The sequence below is a fragment of the Camelus ferus genome, chromosome 18 (assembly GCF_009834535.1).
Source record: "Camelus ferus isolate YT-003-E chromosome 18, BCGSAC_Cfer_1.0, whole genome shotgun sequence".
In the NCBI taxonomy this organism is placed as follows: domain Eukaryota; kingdom Metazoa; phylum Chordata; class Mammalia; order Artiodactyla; family Camelidae; genus Camelus; species Camelus ferus.
This window is the reverse complement of record NC_045713.1, coordinates 31,481,017-31,502,659: the sequence shown is the minus strand read 5'-3', so window position 1 is coordinate 31,502,659 and position 21,643 is coordinate 31,481,017. Positions and strand designations below refer to the sequence as shown.

The 21,643-nt window shown below is 48.7% G+C and overlaps 1 protein-coding gene and 1 long non-coding RNA gene across 5 annotated transcripts in view; one reads left to right on the top strand and one right to left on the bottom strand.

Moving 5' to 3' along the window:
* LOC116657603 overlaps positions 1-6,055 on the bottom strand; it is an 84,922-nt gene extending 78,867 nt beyond the window's left edge. For all 3 annotated transcript variants that reach the window (XR_004312774.1, XR_004312775.1, XR_004312773.1), the window contains exon 1: positions 5,926-6,055. This is a non-coding gene — a long non-coding RNA (uncharacterized LOC116657603). The remainder of the gene's footprint in view (positions 1-5,925) is intronic.
* Positions 5,373-21,643, top strand: part of HS3ST2 (heparan sulfate-glucosamine 3-sulfotransferase 2) — an 82,040-nt gene continuing 65,769 nt past the window's right edge. Inside the window, exon 1 of one of the 2 annotated variants that reach the window (XM_032460878.1) lies at positions 5,373-6,323. In XM_032460878.1, the coding sequence (XP_032316769.1) occupies positions 5,830-6,323 (494 nt within the window). In that variant the 5' untranslated portion in view covers positions 5,373-5,829. The remainder of the gene's footprint in view (positions 6,324-21,643) is intronic. The other variant, XR_004312772.1, reaches the window with a different exon arrangement.

Here is a 21,643-nt window from a genome sequence, read left to right as displayed (position 1 = left end):
TTCTCTGAAGCTAGGTAGCTCTTCCACTCCTCCACCACTAAAATCTGAATCTATGTCACAGGGCATTGATAAATGGGGGGTGATGACACCAGTTGTGACAGTCTTATCTGCTTCCATTTGGTTAAAGACACAGAGATGAGAGAGTTTCAGCTCAACCGGATTATTGCGCAAGTGAACAGGCTCAGTGTCTTCCCTGACATTACAAATAATTCACTTTGGGATTTTTTTTGAAATGAAATATTTGTTCTTTTTTGGAAGCCCTGATGGGGTAATATTTAATGGTCCAGCAAGAAGGAGAAAAGAGATAAAGAAACCACGGGAGTCGCAACATGAAAAAAACCAGCCCAAATTCCAAGTACCAGGCTGAGCTGGAACTAGCTGTTTAATCCCCGCCACCAAGGAGTTTACAGTCTTATTAGGAAGACAAGATGGAACGATAGGGTGAAGATAAGATAATGTGGATTAAATAATGCAGGATGGGAGGTGGGGGCGTGTACTGACCCGAGGGAAGATTATGGGTAAAGCTGATCGTTGGTCTCCCAATTCATTTTTTTTTTTTTTTTTGCACTCGTTTCCCTCTTCTTCACTCTGCAGCATCTGTGAGAACACAGAAAATTCACCCTACTTGACACTGTTTTCTTATTTATAAAATAGGGATATTAACAATCTGTGTCATGTTTATTGAGAGGATTAGATTAGGTAATGCACTTAAATGCTTTGCCCAGTGCTTGCTGCTGAGTAAATGCTCAGTAAGGAGTACCTGTTATTATTATGGCTATTATTGCCAACGGAGAGTGACAAAGGCTTGGAATCTTACAAAGCACTTAAAATCAACCATGGTTCCTGGTCTTTTAGATTTGGTTCCCTTCTATAGGCAATATCTGTCCCTTGAACTTTTGCCCTCTGATTTTATCCAGAGAAGTGAATATGCATAAAATCTTCTCTCATCCTCACTCCCAATCTCTTTCTTAAATGTAGAATATCCATTCACATCCTCTTGGCTCAGATGTGAACTTTGCATCTCACACAACCTGCAGACCATGTGACTTCATTTCACAGTCTTTTGCCTCAAAAGAACCACCCTCTTTGGAACATTTTCTCACATTTTATGAAACTCAGCACTAGGGAAGATTTTTGAAAATGACACTGACATAAAACTGAATAATAAAGCTTGACTGGGTCCAAAGACTTAAGGGAAAGAAAACGTCCTTATTTTATAATTTCAAATTCAAGGTCTTAACACGCAGGGTATTAGAGTGGAAAGGAAGACTCAAGATACTGCTGACACGAAAGAGAAAACAGACTCAGAAAGAAAAGGATGAGAAAGAAATACATTCTGTGGTTGCTACTCTGTTTATGAGCCCAATTCTCCAGCCTTCTTATTAAATCTGTGTACTATCTTGAAGTGCTTTTTCTGTGTGAGCTATTTCCAATTCTTCTTTTTGCTTATATTATTAGCCAGAGTCAGTTTCTGTTGCCTGCAATTCAGTAACCCTTACTGATTTATAAATAAAGGGGGAAAAAAAGGCAATTAAGAGTCAGAAGGAAATAAATAAGATACAGAGAGGAATAGAGAAGATGGATAATGCAGTTGGATCCTCTGACTGTCCAGATTTTGAAGGATTCCAGTCTTAGTCTGTGTGTATCCTTAGAAATAAGCCCCCACTCCACCTCCACCATTTTTTAATTTAAATAGTCCCTGTTCCCTGTAATTGAGGTGGCAACTATCTTTTGGGTTAGTCAAGACTCTTTCGGTTGCAAGTAACAGAAAGACAACTAGTCCATTGGAGCAAAAAGTCCAGGGACCATGCTTCTGGCGCAGCTAGATTCAGTTACAATCAGGACTCCAGTTCCCCATCTTTTGGTCTTGCTTTCTTCTGTGTTTGCTTCACTCCCCAGAGTTTCCCCTCTCGATGGCAGAGATAGCCATTGAAAGGTTCAGGCTTATTTTATATTAGTTCATCATCTCAGAAGAAAAAGTTTCTCTTTCCAACAGTTTAAACAAAAGTTCTCTAGTTGATGATCACTAAAAAATTAGAGTCCAGTTGCTTTCGATCACTGAAATATGATTAGAAAGTTGTGATTGACTGGGCTTGGTCATATGCCTGCCCTTGAACTAGGCTCAGCCTACACAAACCCACATAAGGAAACAATGAGGGAGAACTCTCCAAGAACCCAAGAATGGTAGCAATTACCAGTTGCTCTCCATAAGTTTTCTTCAAGTTCTTTCTGGCTAACAAAACACCTGAATATTAGCCAGGACTATAGCCACCCAGAATTAGGACTACATTTCAAAGGGTCTCTTGAAGGTTGAAAGCCAGGTGACAATGTTCTGACCAACTGAATGCAGCTGGAAGTGATGCAGGCAACTTCTAGGAAATGTCCTCGAAGGGACATGCCATGTCTTTCTGTCCTTTTTCCTTATGCACATCTTGGATGTGGACAGGATAGTTGGAGATGAGTAAGTCATCTTGGACTACATGGCGAGTTGGGGATGGAGGAAACATGGCGGACCCTGGGTCCCTAACACCAGAGTCATACCAGGCCTGAGTCACCTTCATCTTCTTTCACATGATAGAAAAGTGAGTGTGATTTGACAAACCAGACAACTCAACATAATCCTACCAGATGCCCCCAAAGAAAAATCCTGGCACTTCTGGGGAAAAAATAGAGGGAGAGGTTAATGCACAGGCATGTTCACTGTCTCCCTCCTGAAAATTTTTATCTAAGTCGTGGTCACTATTCTGGTTGGAATTTTGAAGAGGGAAATCTGCATGGCTCTGATGTATCTGAATATCCAGAAATTTCAGAGTTTATAAATTCAAAGATAAAAATAATTTAAAAATTGAGCCAAGCACAGAATTAGGAGATATAACTATATCCATGGTTCTTTTCCCCCTATGGAAAAAAAAAAGCACTTGTCAGAGTAGATTAATCCACATTTAACCTTGTAATTTTAACCATGAAATGTGGAAATAGCAGGTTCACAATGTGGAAAACTGTTGAAAGTACATATTAGAACTCCTTGCAACATATGTGTTTTGACACTTTTATTAAAAATTTGAGTGAGGAATTAATTAATTGTAATCAAACACAGAGATGACATGATGCCAACAGAGTGGTTCATGTCTTGAGTAATGAGAATCATAGAATTAAGCAACATCAGAACCCCAAGAGGTTTCAGTTTATCCTAATTCCCATTTTAGCTGAGGTTCAGAGAGGTCAACCCACTTGCCCAAGGTACCCCTGGAATCAAGGGTAAAGCGGCTAGCATATCATCTTTCTACTTTTTTTTTTTTTTAATAAATGAAAGCTATGTCATGATTCAAGATTCAAGTAGATTTTTTTTTTAATTGGAGGAGTGAGCTGATGAGACAAGATACAATTCAATCAGGTCAAATGTGGAAGGACCTACATGTTGGGTCCAAAAAAGCTCACTATGCAAGCACAGTATGGGGTAGATGTGTCTTAATCAGAAGCACTTGTAAGAAACAGAGATGTTACTTGGCTGCAAGCTTGAGCTGGCAGCAGCGTGATGTAGCTACAAGAAAAAGATCATGAGGTCATGGGTGGCATTACTAGAAACAGTTTACAGAAGGGAGATGAGAGCTCCATGGAACTTCTCAGTCTGTGGAACTTTTCAATCCATACCTGAAATTCCTCATTCAGTCCCAGGTGTCAGAGTTCGGAACAACTTAGTTCAGATGTAGGATGGAATTATGTGAGGCATGGTCAAAGGAAGTCAGGGAATTGCAAAACACTCTAAGAGCTCGAATCTTGGAGTCCGACTGCCTGGGTTTCAATCCAGCTCTGTCCATTACTGAGTATGTGTTAGCCTTAATCTCACTTTCTGTAAGTTAGGAATTATAATAGTACCTATCTCTGAAGATAAATGAGGTAGTGCATGCCAAGTGATTTGCACAAAAGAAGCACTCAATAAATGTTAGGATTAAGGAAGCGACATGATGTGAGGATAACGGTAAAAAATCTCATAGGTTGTGGTCAATATTAAATGAGTTAATACATGCCCAGTGTTTGAAACAAACTTGGAAGTTATTATCTGTAGTAGACGGATTGTTCTAAGGTTTCTAGGGATGGGTCTGGTTTGGCTACAAAATTTTCCCTAGCTTGGGCTAAGGTCCACAGAGCGTGGTCAAGTTAGCACCTGAAGAAGGTTGCTGAAAAGGGATGTTCAGTTTGGGGAGTGGGTGGCGGTGGTCACTCCGACAGTCTATGGGGGTACTCACTTGATGAACACCTGGACAGCATGGCATAGCATTGTTGAGGAGCAACAACTTAGCTGGGTTCTTGTCCACAGTCATTTAGGCCTTTCTGATGCACAGTTCTGACCTACTAGTGTGGTCACTCAGGGTAGTACTGGGTTGGTCACTTAAGCCTGTCTTGGTCATAGTCACTGAGAGCTGTCCCGTGGGCAGTAACTTAGGAATCATTCCAAGAAGAATTGCTCCTGGATGAGTTCTGCGCGCCCTCTGTTTCCTCCTCCCTGTGCCGTGGCGTGAAGAAGTCCTGGACCTTAGGGACGCTGTGGGACCTGCTCAGCTCCCCGGGGAGCAGAATGCCGCTAGGGGGCAGCGGCTGAGGGGTATCCGCCCCGCGCGGAGTCCGCTCCTTGGGGCTAGCTGCCCCGCCAGGCTCAGGGAGAGGTGGAGTGACGGTGGGTGGGAGCGCACGCTTCATGGGTGTGAGACAGAGCGAGCCGTTGGGTGTGAGTCAGCGCGCGGGGGGCTGAGGAGCTCCACGAACAGTCACGGAATCTCACACTCCGCTCCTCCACCCATCCCGTCTAGAGCATGTGTCCCAGCGCCGCGCCTGCCTGCGCGCAAGGCACCATGTCTGCTTCCCTCTCCGCTGGGTGAAATGGGGGTGGGCGGAAGAGAGAGTGTCCCCGTGGGTGTTTCTATGCCTAGGTTAGGAGATTTCTCCCTCCCCGCCCCATGTGGGGTGTGTCCCGCCCAGGTACGTGTGTACCTGTGTTTGCGTGCGTGCGTGTGTCCGTGTGCTGGGACCGTTTATCAATGCAGGGTGCTTGTGCCTGCGCCTGGGTCTATGTCTGGGTCTGGATGGCGCAATCTCGACCCGGGCTCCCACCCCTGGGTGTCGGGAGGCCGTTGTGGCCGGGGTGTCCAGGCTTCTAGAGGAGCAAACGCCTCGACACCCTCCCAACATCACCCAAATCGGCCGGGGCTCCTTAGGGAGCGGCCTGCGTGCGGAGGGCCGGGGTGGTGTGTCCCTGAGAAGGGTAAGAAAGTGGGGGCGCGGGGGGGCGGGCCGGGTCCCCGGGCGGGGCGCGGGCTCGGGGGACCCGCGCGGCTGACGTCAGGCGACTCTTTAAATAGAGCCGGCAGCGCGCTCCGCTCGGCATTTCTCGAGGAGCCGGAACGCGGCCGGCGCCAGCGCCACCGTCCGGCCCGCGCGCCCGCCCGCACCGCCGCGCCGCCGCCGAGCGTTCTGGGCGCCGCGCGGCGTGGATCCGGGATGGGGCTTCGGGCGCTGGGCGCGCTCCTAACCCGGCGCACGTGAGAGCCGAGGAGCGCCGGGAGCCGCCCCGCTGCCCGGAGCCCCGTCACCTAGGACGGAGAGGATGTCGGAGGCGCCGCCGCCCGTCCCCCGAGGAGCCGCCGCCCCTGGGGTCCCCGGGCATGGTGCGCACCCCGGCTGGCAGCGCCTGGAGAAGACGGCGCCCCCCACGCCCGACCCGCGTGGCCCGGGCCGCGCCGCGCCAGCCCTCTAGGCGGCCGAAGAGCCCCCGCCGCTCCGCCGCCAGCGCTCCCTCAGAAACCATGACCCCCGGCGCGCGCCCATGGAGCCATGGCCTATAGTGTCCTGGGCCGCGCGGGGCCACCTCAGCCGCGGAGGGCGCGCAGGCTGCTCTTCGCCTTCACGCTCTCGCTCTCCTGCACTTACCTGTGCTACAGCCTCCTGTGCTGCTGCGACGACCTGGGCCGGAGCCGGCTCCTCGGGGCGCCTCGCTGCCTCCGCGGCCCCAGCGCGGGCGGCCAGAAACTTCTCCAGAAGTCCCGCCCCTGTGATCCCCCGGGCCCGACGCCCAGCGAGCCCGGCGCTCCCAGCGCGCCCGCCGGCGCCGCCGCCGCCGCGCCCGCCCCTCGCCTCTCCAGTTCCAACCACTCCGGCTCGCCGAAGCTGGGTACCAAGCGGCTGCCCCAAGCCCTCATTGTGGGCGTGAAGAAGGGGGGCACCCGCGCCGTGCTGGAGTTTATTCGCGTGCACCCGGACGTGCGGGCCTTGGGCACCGAGCCCCACTTCTTCGACAGGAACTACGGCCGCGGGCTGGACTGGTACAGGTAAGGAGCGGGAGCCCCACTCCGCGCGCTCGGTCCTCTGAGCCCTCTCCTGCGCCTTCGCTTCCCCTTAACCTGGCTCGCCGTGTGGGTTCCGGCTAACACGTGGGGAGACTCTAGGGGAAGGATTCATCCAGAACTTCCCAGTGAATGTGTAGATGGGCGCGCGGTTTCTTGGGCGGCAAAGGATAGTTGGCTCTGGAGTCGCCGCAAGGGAAGGGAGATCTCCGGCCAGACCTCGGGACGAGCTGCTGGAGGGCTGGCTGCGTGTCCAGCCTCTGGGGTGGAGCTGGGTGTCCAGGGAAGGGGCAGCCAGGACACGTGCTGCCTGAACACAGCCCTCTCCTGAGCCTCGCCAGCTCTTTCCTGGCCTCTGACGGACCCTGAGAAGGGAAAGTCCGAACAGGGCCCCCTTGCGGCAGGACTCTGCGCTTGGGCGAGGTCCCCGGAGTTTAGGCCGAATGACAGGGCGTCCCCTGAAGTGTCAGGATGAGAAAGGTCTTTTCTGGAGTCTCCTCAGCTCCAGGTATTTGCTGCTGTATCTGATCAGAGACTCCCAATCGCTCTGACCCTGAATTAGTGTTTTGGAGTAGTAGAAAGGACCCTGGATGTGAGTCTTGGCTCTTCCGCTTAGCTTGAGCAAATTTCTAAAACTCATTGAGCCTCAATTTTCTCATCCATCACAATGAGCAGAAAAAGTCCCTGCCCTGTCTGCCTCCCAAGGCCTTTCTAAAGTGCTTTAAAAGTGTAACAAAGAAACTTTGCACTGGGATGCTTCTAAGCCTGCCAGGATGTGGAATTTGGAATACTGGTGAGCATCTCAGATGAAGATTGGCTAGGGTCCCAGGGGCCACTAGTCATAGGTAGACCATCCACTCCCCCACTGCACTGCTGGGGTTGCCAGTCATCCAGGCTGGTGGTGTCTGGGAATATCCTGAAGCTTCTGGAAGGTGGCAACCTCCACTGTTCAATGCCTATTTACCTTCCAAGCCCTGTATGGTGTTGGGGTGTAGGACTGGCCCACATGGGGGATGAGCAAGGCATCCCTGGGGGTGATGTAATGAATGGGCTCCCCATAACACATGGGTCACAGAATTCTCACCATCCACCTGGCCCCTTGAAGACTTGCTAGAAATGTCTGCATAGTGATGGAACTGGGGAGGGGTAACATGGGAGCTGACAAAGTAACAGAGGGCTTTTTTTTTAATTTTATAAAAGTAAACGCTTTAGGGAGTAGAAAGTCATAAGCCTATTGGATAAAGGGCAACTTCATTAGAAGAAGGACCCCCCCCCCTCCCCGGGCTCCTAATAGGGATCCTAGATTTGTAAGAAGGGGGATCACAGGGCCAACTTGTCCCATTTGCCAGTGAGCTCTGGCCTACCATGGTCATGGTTTTGGACAGGAGTGGAACATGCCCCGTCCTCAGGAGGCAGACACACAGCCCATTCCCAGCAGAGCGCAGCAGGGAACAGCTGGCTGGTGGGTGGCCTGAGCACTGTTAGATTGGCTCAGTGGGATAGGGTGGCACAGGATGGCAGATCTGGTCTCTCCAAGCTGTGACCCACAGGCGTCCCATCCTGGTGCACGAGGTGTACAAGGACAGCGTCGGAGCCAGACCCCAGGGCAGGGGAGACAAATGCATCCAAGAGCAGAGTGCTGCGTGGGTCAGCCATGGCCACGCTCTAATGCACAGCAGGGTTTCCTCGATGGAAAGTCTAAAGATCATTATGAAACCCTTTGCCAAAGTGAAGTGCCTTTTAAGTGCAAAATAGCAAAATTCTGAGCATCTGGCTTATACTGTGCCCTCTGGTAAACACCTCTTCCCTGCATCCAGCCTCTGATTCCCTGTCTCCTTTGCTCCACTACCAAACACCACACCTCAGGCTTCCTTCTTGGAGCCCTTGTCATTCAGGGATGGCTGCTTTTTATTTTTAACCTTGGTATGTGTGATTCTAAGCCAGCTTAGCTGTGAACCTTAGAGATGGGAGCCGTGCTTTTTTTTTTTTTTTCAATATAGCACATTTGGATTCTGCTAAAATTCTCAGCTGAATCTTGGTAGGTTTTATTTAACATCAAGCATGCTGACAGCTCCATTTCTCTCTCTACTCCCCATACCCCTGACTTCCCAAGGTCTGACTTCCCTTCCCTTTCCCCTTTTATATTTCTAAAGGAGCATTTAGCCCACAGGTCTGGTACTAATCGCCCCATCCCCAGAAGGCTGGGAGCCCACAGCATCAGGAGGGGCTGTGTAGTTTGTGCTTCGTGCTGTTGCAAATCCACATCCCAGAGTCAAGGTGTAGCTTTCTGGTGTAGATTGCCATTTCTGCATAGGGTAATCCTGCCCCATTTGGATGCTGTTTCCATAATTTCCAGAACATTTCTCTGTATGTTTTTTATTCTTTATTATCACTGAAGTAATTTGCAGAAGTGATGGAGAGATCTGGTTTCCTGTAAGTTCTCACTTTCTTCCTGAATTCCATGAGTTAGGACGGCAGGTGACAGAATGCTCCTCTGTCTGCCCGCTGCCCTCATCATTTCACAGATGTGAAAACTGCAACCCCAAAAAGAGAGAGCATCTAAAATGGGATCCAAAGCAAGCTGATGAAGTTTAGAAACCAAAGTCACTGGCATGTACTGTCCCACAAAGATTTATACATACACACTGTGTGTGTGTGTGTGTGTGTGTGTTGCACAGATGTTTGCGTTTCCAGTGAAGTACTCTAACCACTGTTTTACACAGCTTGGCACCATGAAGCCAGTGTCTACTGGGTAGACATGGCCAAAGAGCCCTTGCACCTATTGTGGGGGACTGGATTTTACAAAAGTGGAGGTGCAGAGTTGCAGACAGTGGATCTCATCACCATCTGCCCACCTTGAAATCCCTGGGTTTGGAGGCCCCAGTCAGACAAACAATGGAAAAATCAAAAGGAGAGACTTTTTTCTGCGGGTAAATGGAGATGAACCAGGAGGTGACAAACGGTGTCCGAAGGCAGAATGATAGCGCCAAAGAGACACCACTGGCCAAAGAGACCAGGGGCCAGAATCTACACCTTCCTTGCCCCCAGCCTCAGCCCCCTCATGGAATCAGCCCAGTGCACCCTAGGAGAGCCCAGTCCTCTGCGGCAGGGTCCCTCCCCTTACACAGTTCTCTGAGATCTGATCACTGAAGCTTACCTCACCTCTGCACCTGGCCAGGTTCCCGTCTCCCAGTTTCCTCCTCAAGGTAGCAGCTGGGTGTGCAGGGTGGGGTCAGCTAGCCACTTGGACAGAGACGCAGAGTGAGACCATGCTGACGAGGGACCCAGGAAGGACCTGCTGCCAGAAGGCCAGAGACAGTCACCTAGATGTCACGTCATTGGAAGCAGAGTGAGCCTCCTGATTCTTGGCTTCTCATCATATGGTGGCGCCTACGGTGACTACCACGGAGGGTTCTTTTGAAGAATGAATGAAACACTGCATATGAAGGTGCCCTGGAAAATTCTCTGGTATATAAAGAGAAGGCAGTAACATTGTCACTATCACTACTGTTACTCCCATACTTCACCACCAACCCTCTGTTATCACCATCGGTACCATTAGTGTGGGAACTACTGGTTTCTGTCCTACTGCTGTTACTCCATGGGGCTGAGGAATGAATTAATTGCTGGAAAAGTAGTTCCATGATAGACGAGGAAGAGGCTTGGCCTTAAGTTCTACTTTCAGCTCTGCTTTAATTTTCTTTTTTTTGTCACCTCCCTCTCTCCCTTCCTTCTCTCCTTCTTCCTGCATTGGTTAAAAAGTCACCTTTCATTTCTGGTTGTCAGCTTGCTCACCTTTAAAATGAGAATGATGTCTGACAGCGTACGTGCCTTAGAGCCTCCCAACCTAAGAACTTATTTGCGATGCTATCATTCATCAAGGCTTGGGTGCGAGACAGAATATTCAGGGTCTTCATCTCTTATGAAAAGGTACACGCGCTGCCTTGCCAAGTGGTTTTGCGAGTCTTAGGGGAAGCTGAGTTTTGTGTAAAGTGTTCTCCATTTGGCTACTTTTCAGCGGCGGGGGGTGGGGAGCCCATGTGATGAGGAAGCGAATCTTCCCTAAATGTGCCAAAATGCCAACAAGAGCAAGTTAATGTGAGATAATTGACTCTGTGCTCCGGTGTCAAAATTGTGATAGATGAGCCTGTTCTGTACATTTTAGACTCCACTTCACAACTCTGGTTATTTCTTTGTTCGGCGGCGGTGGTTTCTGGGGGACATTGTAAGGCAAAGAAGACACAGCACTTGCCCCGGGAGGCAACAGTTTAAGTGAGAAAGAGAATAAAAAGCACAGAATAAGGTCTATTGCCATATCCAGCTCATTTAAATCAAGAAATCAAATTCCAATAGCAAAGCCAAACTTTAGAAAGGCAAAACTTTAAGAAGAAATGAAACCAAAGGCAGAAGGCTTTTCCATCTTTAGCAAACAGATGACACATGACACACAGACTGACCCACACTTGTTGAGTGTGCACAGATGCGTGTGCATGTACACACTGACACGTGTGCGCCCGCACACACAATTCCAGCGTGTGTGCAGACACGTCTTCAGAAGGAGTTTTCCTGCCTTGCTCCAGGAGGATGTCACACACACGCTGATTAAATGAACCCGTTGACTCCGTAAATCCTTCGTCCGTCTTGTAGCTTGGTGTCAGCCTCGCAGCAGCTGGAGATACAGTAGTTAGTTCCAGCACATGTACGGTTCTTGTCAGGCACCGAGGAACATTCAGAATGGGCAAGCACAACTGTCACCGCTCAAGGAGGCTTTCTGAAGAGCTGGCTTTGCCTCCCCCTGGAGTTGAGAGGGACAGTGGGAGAGCTTGGCATGAAGACCAGGCTTTCCCCATGGCCTATTTAGGAAGAAAAGACCCTGACAAGCCTCAGCGCTGTTCAGCTCGCACACATTGCTAAGTCTGTGCTGGATGTTAAACTGTTCCATGGATTCTAAGAAGCACTTATTTATTTCTTCTGCCTTTTAACATCTCTGAAATGAGGATGTGTCTTAGTGATTGATTGGAGTCTTAGATTCCATGAGGTATGATGCTCCCATATTGGATGGAAGCTCTCTCCCTCAGAGGTGCCCTCTGCTCTGGACGCCTGTTGGACCTTACAAAGGTGGCAGATGCCTGGCCCAGCGGGGAGCCCGGGAGATCCTGCTCATCTCGGCAGCCAGCTGGGGTCTCTTCTGGTTGATCAAGGAGCTGGCCCATTTAGATGTTTGATGGTTACCCATGCCATCTCCCTGAAAATGTCTCTTCTGAAATGAGGGAAAATGCAGGTTGATACCCACCGGGAGACAAGAAGATGCTATGGTGGGCGTGTTCTTCACTGGTTGCTATACCACCCAGATAATTGGGGTCACATCCCAAGAGTCCCTAATAGGTTCAGGGCAGGGCTGAGTCACCTGCATGCCTGCTTCTGTTCCACGCACCAGGCATTAGGGTAGCTTCCCTTCCACTGGTTAGACCTCCGCGAATCATTCCTGAATGACTGAGTGACCGAGTGGGTGGGGAGGGGGCAGAAGCACACGGCTCCCCTTTGACCGGAGTCCACTGGAGGACCTGGAGGGGAAGCCGTCCCTATGAGCGAGGGCTTGGTGGCAGTGGGGTGGGTAGATAAGCTGTGAGTCAGGCTGGAGGGGTCTGAAAGGTCACGCAGTCTACCCAAACCTGGGGGTCTCTCTCTCTCTCTCTCCTCCAGAACTAACCCTGGGGCAGGTTAATCCATTTATTTGTCAGACGCCTACCATTTGCCAGCATCAGTGCCAAGCTGCTGCAGGCTGGCTCTGCTGCCACTTTGTTCTCCTAATGGGCTGCACTGATGGGCTGGAGTGCTTTGTAGTCCTTGGGCAGCTTGATGAGGTGGGTAAAAGCCACCAGTGAGTGGAAATGACTTAGCATTCAGAGGTAATTGCTGCCTGTCAAGCTACACGGCTGGACTGTTGGTCCAATGCCGCACTCACGGGGCTTCCTCAGGGGATAATGGCATAGAAAGAGGGGCCAGGGGTTACCACTGAGCATATGCTTCCAAGGAATGGGGGCCAGACTGGTTGTGTTATCGGGGGCTTGAGCATCACATGATGTCCTGGACCCAAGTCCACTGGGAGTGGCTTCCCAACCTTTGAAATCGGCAGTTCTGATTCCATCCTGATTGCGTTTCAGGGCCCAAGGCCACCAGCCCCCATGAATAAGAAAATTAGGGTGTCTGCCCCCTCACTGCCATCTTCTGAAGGGCAGCATCACCCCCACACCTCTGAGGGTAGTGTTTTCCAGGCTTCAGACACCTTTGTACCACCTTCATAGTTGCCAAAACCTGGCACGACCTTTACTATTATTTTCTTAATATTTCTGTTTAAGTGAACACATTTAAAAATGATAACTTTTCATAAAGAATGGGGCTTATTATTTCTTCAGCGTGTACAGTTTAGAAAAGATAATATGTTCCCACAGTGCAGGTGTCAAAAATGACAAAGGGTATTGGATGAAAACCATTCCCGTCTTTTCCACCAGGTCTCCCCTCCGTGCAGTAACTTCTCTTCCCAGGAGCAATCACAGGGACCCGCTTTTGTGTATCCTCCTAGAGATGTGCTGTGCATCTGTAAACCTAACACCCAGGATGCGAATGTAACTAAAATACATATTTTCAAAAAAACAGCTTCGTTTGAAAACTACCCTGGATGGGGACGCAGCATCCCTTGCCATAATTAGAAAGTAATCGTAAAAATAAATAGATTGGAAACAAAAGAGTGCTGTTGAATTTTTGCTACTGAAGGTGGCTAGGATGTTCCAAGCCTGCAGCCTGCTCTTCGTTTAAAAGAGGACATTAGGGAATACTAGTCAGAGCAGTTAAAGAAATACCAATATCAACGTGAAGCGCTTCTCCTTGGTGTAATCAGAAGGAATGACAGTGAAGTGGGAAAAAGAATAAATGTCCTCACTATGTGGTTGAGTGACACTTAGTAGGTCTATATAGTAGCTAGAATTACCGAGCTGGGGTAGGTATTTACCGACATCATGGGAAACCCTGCTAGAGTTTGCGGGAAATCCAGTGTAAGTAAATCCAGTGATGTTTCCAGCTTTCAGATTCCTTTGATGTGTTAATGATTGGAAGAGACAAGCCAAAGGAAAACTCAGAACAAATATGAGCATTCAGAAAAGTATTGTGACTTGCAATATTTACAAAGTAGTTTAGCCTTTTCCGAAGAACAAGGTTCCCTGAATAAAGGGTATAGCAAGTATTTAAAAGGAAAAAAAAAAAAAAAAAAAAGGACAAGGTTACTATTGGTTTCATCACTATTCTCGCTGGTGGAAAATCAGCGGTCTCCCCCATGAATATCGTATCTCCATAGGTCGTCACATACCTGCAGGTGTCGGTGTTGCACAGGTCAGAGATAGAGTTGTTTCCACTAGGGACTTGACAACTTATGTGGAAGGGGCTCAAAGCTCTTTCTGTTTTTCTGTTTTTAAGATTTTTGAGGCTCATGTGAGGCAGGATGTCTTTTTGAAGTCTCGGGATGCAAAGTTCCTTTTCTTCCCCTCAGCTGTGCATGACATGAGGCTTAAGCATAACGGCAGGGCAGGATGTCACTCTTGCTTTCTCAGGCAGTCTGATCTCACTGAATAAAGAGGGGAAGACAGTGTCCTTTCTTTGCACGGACTTTTTAGCTGTGAAAAAGGCACTCTGGGGAAAGTTGTTCCTGGGACCTCCCATTCTTTTTTTTTTTTTTTAATTGAAGTATAGTCAGTTACTGTGTGTCAATTTCTGGTGTCCATTCCTTGTTAACAGAAGCAAGGTGGAGGGCGTCTGTGATAGCAGGGCTCCTAAACCCTGGGCAGATAGTCAACAACAGTGATGAGGAGGGGCTTTCTGCTAACTCAGGGCCCCTGGTCTTGGTGCTCACTGTCAGGTGAAGGCATCCCAGATCAACCCTGAGGCTGGTGGAGAGGTGAGCATTGAAGCAGTGCCTCAGGAAGCGCTGAAAAGGGATCTTATTGGAGGAAAGGAGCAGAGCCTTAAATTCAAGGATGTGATGAACTCAGAGTGGAGATCAGGAGACAGAAACTCCCAGGGGATGCAGTTTCAGCACAGGAATTAAAAGCTTGGACTCTCCAATCAGAATGCACGAGTTGGAATCTCGGTTCTACCACCTGCTGGGTGTGTGTCCACCAGTGGCTTCTCTGGGCCCCCGTTCTATCTGCACAGGGGGACAACTCCTCTTGCCTACACATAGGGTGCTGTGAGGACTGAATGAGTGATATCATGTAAAAGTGCTCAGGAAATGTCTGGCACGTGGAAGGGGTGTTCCCATGAGTGTTGGCTGTCATTCTGGGCCATGATTCCTTTACTGAGTAACGTGCGGGGGACCTGGAGATGGGTAAGACACAAGGCCTGCTCCTGGGCTCCTCCCAGTTTGATGGGTTGTGAAATGTTCCTGGAAATTTTTACACAAGTCAGCTGATGGTAGGAACCATAACAGAGATACATGCACGGAGAGGAGATGAAATCCAATTGGGGGAATTTTGGAAGGCTTTCTGGAGGAGGTGGTATGTTGTTTAGATCTCAATGGGCAGATGGGGTTTTCACAGGGGGTGGATAAAGGAAGTGGCCCCATGGGGAAGCTGCTTCTAAATACGTTCATCCCATGATTTGACCTCTGATTACAGTCAAGTCACAAAATAAATTTTTGTCAACTCACTTTAGTTCTGCGTGCATTTCTTGACCACGTACCGTGTGCCAGGTGCTGTTGCTAAGTCCTGAAAAAAAATGAAGATTGGAAAGAAGAACTGTCTTTTAAAGAGCTGAAGGGGCAGACAAGTCTGCTAGCAGGACATGCTGAGAGAGAAAATGCTCTGGGCATGTGGGGTCGCGGAGAGGAGCCCCCAGGGTGGGTCAGAGAGGCTTTGTGGGGAGCTGATGCCTAAGCTTTAGGACATTGCATTTGCTATTTCCTCCACCTGCATCCCTCTTCCCCACAGTGCATCCGAGATCTGACTGCTTCTCATCATGCAGGTTCCAGCTCAAATGTCACCTCCTCAAAGATGCCTTCCTACCCAGTCTTAGCTGACTCATCTTCCCCAGCCCCCACTCTCTCTCATCCTCACCTTGTTTTATTTACTTCATACCTCTTATTGCAATCTGAAATGTTCTCGTTCATTTTTCTTTTTGCTTGCTGTCTCTCCCCTCCGGGCTGAAAACTCTGGGACCACAGGGATTTTATCTGTCTTGTGCGTGGCTGTGTCCCTGGAGCTCAGTACGGTGCCTGGCACACAGTAGGTGCTCAGCAAATAGTTGTTGAGTGACTATGTGTAGGGGTGAGGGCTGACTAGGAATTGGTGGGTCTGTTTCAAGGCCACAAATTGGCCCCAGCCCTTCACCGGGCTTTTCCCACAGGGCTCTTGGGAGGCTGGGTGAGAGAATGCAGGATATGGTGATGAGGACTCAACCATCCCTTCAACAGACTTTTATTGAGCAAATGCTCTGTGCCGGGCACTGTTAGAGTCCCTGGGGAGAGAGTAGTGACAAAGACAGGCAAAAATCCCTGCCCCTATGGTGCTGACTTTCTATGGGGTGGGAAGGAGATGGTCAGTAAAGAAAGAAGTAAATCGTATCTGTGTCCGATGGCGATAACCACTGTGGGAAAATCTAGGGAAGGAGGATGGAGAGTGTGGTGGGTGGGGAGGGGGCACTGCGACTCCAGGTGGGGGTTAGGGAAGACCTCACCAAGAAGGGGACGCTGAAGGGGTGAAGGGACAAAGCGTGCTGCCACCAGGGTGAAGAGCATTCTCGGCAGAGGGAGAACAAATGCCAAGACTCTGAGGACGGCAAGGTAGCTGATGTGACTGAGGGAAATCTAGGAACCAAAATGGCTGGAGTGGCCGGAACAAGGAAGGGAGTGACAAGAAATAAATTCGGAGGCGTAACCAGATCAGACCATGCGGGGCCTGGTAGGCCGTTGCAAGCATTTGAGCTTCTAGTCTGAGTAAATGGGGAGATGTTGGATGGTTTGGAGCTAAGGAGTCATATGATCTGACTTGCCCTTTAAAAGGACGTCTTGGGCTGCCTGACAGAAGCGGGAGAAGTGGTGAGGGGGCTTATGCGATGGTGACAGTGGAGGTGTGAGAGGTGGGCAGGTGCTGGGGACAGTGGCAGGAAGGTACAGCGGCAGGATTTGCTAACAGATTCATGGAGGCAAGGTGTGAGGGGAGGCAGGGAAGCTGGTGGTGTGATGATGATGGTGATGACGTCTCTCTCAGGCCGTTAAAAGTGACAGCAGGCTGGCATCTGAACCGAACATACTTCCCAATACAGCCCCCCGCTTGATGGGCCAAGCGTCTCCCTGTTGGCGTCCTTGAACTAACCAGAGAGAGGAAAGTCACGTTCTACTGTGGCTTGGAGGCTGTGGGGTCACCCCCAAATTAATGCAAGGTGGCAGAGTCCCTCTCTCAGAGGTCTTTGAAGCTCTTTTTCATAAATGCAGCATTCTTAGGTAACCTCTTGAGATTTCTGAAGATCAAATTAGCTTTGCTCCAACCCCAAAAAGGCACGTGTCACTCCGTGTGTGTGGCACCCAGCCTCTCATTCGTGTTCCAGCCTCATCAGCATGCCTGGCAAGGGAGCTGCCTTGATGGCATTGCTAGATTTAGGGGGCTTATGTGTGGTTACGTTCAAACAGAACTCAACACCATAATGCCTTTCTGTAAAATCATGGGGATCTGAGTCTCCCTGACTTCCCCAGAGCTGCTGGAGCACGGGGAAATGTTCCCCGCCTTGCCAGCCTCTTGGCAGTGCATTTCTGCTTTGATGGTTTTAATGAAGATATGAAATCATCTAACAGCTTTCATTTTGTTCAAGTGAGATGGCTTAAAGTGGAGGTAGCATTTCCCAGGATCAATCCCCATTTTTAGAAGTGGTTGGTTAAACTCTCTGCAGTTTATGGCCACTTCTGGCTGAAACAGTGTGGGATCTGAATTATTAATTCTCTGAAAAATGAGTTAAGTCATTGCAAAGCTCTGTGGTGGCAAAATCCCTGCTTTAAGGCCTTTTTCTTGCATTTTCTCTAGCACGAACTTCTCTGTGAACCAGAAATTCTTGGGCAAATTGGCCAAATCTCTGTCTGGCAGTCATTGTGCCAGAAGGGAAAGAACTTGACTTAATTTATTTGTTCTTTCCTATCTAGGATGACGAGGAGGAAATAGGTGCAAAGATTCTGAGAAGGTCTTATATCAAAGCTCTTTTCTTATAGGTACTAAATTTGGACATCATTCAAATGGCAACTGTGCAAGCAAGGTCATCTCTAAAATATGAACCTCTGAGCACCCGCTACACTTATCCAAGTGGCTGGTACCCAGGGAAGTGTAGAAGGATGGAGAGCTGTGAGCTGTTCCAAATAGGGCACTGTGAGCGGGGACAGTGACATAACCGCAGAGAGCGTCTGTCCTGTGGAGAAGCAGTCTGGAGCAGTGATGGCATTAGAGTCAACACCTTACAGCGACTCCATGAGCGTGTGTGTGAATGAATGAAGGTGACTGTGGGACAATGTGGGGGGGTAGGGCACTTGTCCCATTTAGAGGGGCCAACCATTCGTCAGTCCCAACAGACTTTTTGCCATCTCTTCTAGGGTTTTTTTGGTTTCTTTTTTTTTCTTTTTTAGGGGGAAAAAAATAAGCTTGAACTATGGCATTGCAAAAAATGCAAACTCTCAGTTTACAATTGTGTCTTACTGATTCACAACTTTTATAGAACACTGTGGGCTGAACAGAGCATGTTTGTGGGCTGAATGCTACCCATAAGCTGCCGTTCATCACCCCGAGAGGGTGAACCTTAGATACTGCTTCCACCACTTTCTAATCCTGCCTCTGCCACGCATTAGCTGTGGGGTGAGCAGCTTAACTTCCTAAGCTTTGGTTTCTCCTGTGTAAGATGAGGGCACCAAGCACCCCTACCTCCCAGGCTATTGTAGTGATTCCATGTTACTAGTATGTGTTAGATTTTGTGCCTGTTGAGGGTCCTCTTTCCTGGATTGTGTTTGGAGGAGATGCAAGCATGCCTAAGCTGATGGGCGTGACTGGAAGACAAAAGGCATAATGTGGACCTTTGTCAAGGTGAGGAAAGCTGCGACTTATCTGTTGGGTCAGTGAGGAGAGGAATCTGGATCCAGGGTGACCCAAGGATGGAGAAACCCATTTGGTTGTAGAACTGGCCCCCAGGGAGGGAGCCAGCAATCCTCATTGCTTCTTACTGTCATCCTTGTACGTGCTCACAGCATCCCTGAGGATTCTGAGTTTGTGATGCCATCACTGCTCCAGACAGCTTCTCCAAGGGATAGAAATTCTCTGCAGCTTGGTCACTGTCCCCAGCTCATGGTGCCATAGTCATTCAGAACAGTGCAAGGCTCCCCACCCTGCTACACACTTCTTTTGGCTGGAGAGGTTGGAGATGCTCAGAGGTTCATCTTTTAGAGATGACCTAGCTTGCATAGAACGTGAGTGCCTCTCAGATTCGGTGGTTTGGTTCAGATAGAAGTCCAACCTGGAGAGTGAGGTCTTGCTAAAAAGGAGAGGCTAGGGGATGGGCAAGGGTGGACCATAAGGATCAGCCTGGAAGAACTTCTCTTCAGCCTTGAGTAGTAGTCGGCATCTGCAGAATGGCAGAAGAGCATTGGGATGGAGGTGCAGAGGAGGCTGGCGAGGAAGAGAGGGGTGGTAAGAGAAGGCAGCCACCTCGCAGGAGAGTGAAGTGCATCAGAGATGGCACGATTCCCTTTAAAGCCAAGCTCAAGCAAAGCTTTGACGTGAAGCACACAACATTGGAATTGGCTGCATGATCAGTATTGAGAGCCTGTGTGTGTGCACCATTGGTGAAGAGCTGGGTGATCATCCAAGTTTCTCTTGCCTCTGGGACAATCCGTCAACAAGCCTCTCCAATCACAGACCCAACAAAATTCTATCTAAAATCTGGCACGTGGCTCCCCAACCTTCAGTTATTTGGGTCCCATCTTCACAAGTATCTACAAATACTTGTGTATACTTAACATGGTGTTAAAGTCCACTTATCATTTTTGCTTTCACCTGTTCACTTAAACATGAAACTTTTTATCACTATCTTTAAATGAGAATCGTCACTTGCCAGAAGTAGGAAGCCGTTATAAAAACCGATGCAATAAAAAAAACCAAACCATGCAGTTAGATTCCAGCCCCATATCATTGCCTGTGCCATGCTCTGCTTGAGGCAGCCTCCGTTTTCTGTTACAGAGAAAGATCAAAACCTGTTAGAGACATGTTAGCAACATCTTAGCATCTACCTAAGGCTTTCTCCGTGATGGAATCGGAAGATTTGAATAGAATGGAAAAAGAAAGAGAATTATTTTCTAATGATGTGAGTAGGCAGCATTTATAGTCATGTCCATGTGCCACCTACATTTTTTTTTTTTAACCACTAGAGGTACATACCTCACACTTTGGGGAATGCTGACCTTCCCACCTGGATCCCTCTTGCTTTGATGTCACTGTATGATTTTATTATACTTGGTTGTCATGGTCCATCAACAGCTTGGGAGGGACTGGCTGACATTACAAAGTCTGGGTGGTTTAAAAAGCTGTGATTTCAATTTAAATTGCAAATTGATGGGGCATCATGGGAAAACCGAATGCAGACGTGAAGAACGGAAGGAAAAGATCCAGCTATGCAGTATTTTTAGATCTTTTTCTCTGGACTGGTTTTGTATCAGTTTTTCTGGATTCTAGGTTTGATCAGACCAATATCTGCTCTTTAATATATTACCTGAGGGCTGCCCATAGTTTCTTTACAGTTCCAATCTAACTGACCTATGTGAAACCTTTATTGTTCCTTAAAAACAAACAAACAAAACAAAACAAAACTGTGACTTGGATGAAGCCCAGAGGCGTTATGCCGAGTGAAAGGAAGGTTATGTACTGTATGGTTCCATTTCTATGATTCTCTCAGACAAAATCAAAATGATGGAGAACAAATCAGTGTTTGCCAAGGTTTAGGCCAGGGGGAGGGGGTGACTATAAAGAGGCAGACAAGGGAATTTGGGGGGAGGAAAGAAATTGTTCTGTGTCCTGATTGTGATGGTGGTCTCATGACTCCATACGTGTGTTAAAATTCATAAAGCTTAACACTAATAAGAAGTCTACTTTATAATACTTTCCAAGATAATTAAAAAATAAAACTTTATTTTAAAACATATCCATATCTGTGGGGGAAGGTTAGCTAAGTGGTAGTGTGTGTGCTTAGCATGCATGAGGTCCTGGGTTTTATCCCCAGTACCCCCATCAAAATAAAAAAAAATTTTTTTTAATATCCATGATTGTAGAACTCAGCTACTGAAAGACATTCTGTACCTCTAATTTCTGATTATCAAAGAGAACCAGCTCCCAGGTTTTTGGAGTTCACAAGCTTCCCTAACTTCCATCCTTGTTATGAGTTAGAATCAAGGATATGGGTGGCCTTTAAACCTTCTCCACCTCACAGCCACACCTCTGAGTGATGCTGGGGTCTGACACAAAAGTTGGGAAGTTTCCATTGTGGTCTCGGACCATGGTGGCCCGCACAGATGTCCAGCCAGGACGAGGGAGGGAGGGCAGCAGCAGTGGGTTAGAAGATCTGGCTGAGGGCCTGTGGAGAGTTGGAAGGGCATGTAGGGTGGGGAAAAAATGGATCACAAAGCACGATGGAAGAGGCATCCAAGGATTTCCCCCCCAAAACAAAACCATTCACAGTCTACCAACAGTAGGTCTGATCTGAGCACCAGACAGCCCAAGGAGGGAGCCAGAGGCATCCCCTGCTGCCCACTCCCTCCGTCCTGAGCCAACTCAGCAAGGACAGAAAAGCTCCCCTAGTGCGCCCTCTCCAGCCAGAGCCCCCCAGAGCTGGGGAACAGCGCCCACCCTGGCCTGGAGATGCCCACAGCTCCCTCCTCCCAGTACTTGGTGAAGAGCCCAGGCTTCCCAGAGCCAGCAGAGTTCACTCCCCAGCCCCTGCTACAGATGGGCCACAACCATGTTCTTTCTTTCCGTGGCATCTGAAATTGGACACGGACACTGTGTGTACAACGGAGGGAAGCCATTAAAGCCTGACTGCACCCCTGCACTTCGTATCTACAAGGTGCCCGCCCCTGGGTCCTTTCACAAACTCCAGTTTTTCCTTGGATTAGTTTGAATGGGTTTCTTTTCCTTAAGTGATGAAAACGTTACTTGGGTGGTTGTGCTGAAGCCACCTGGGCTAGAGGCAAAAACATGAATGTTGCCAGCCTGTGGGTGATCACTGAATTCAAGGAAGTA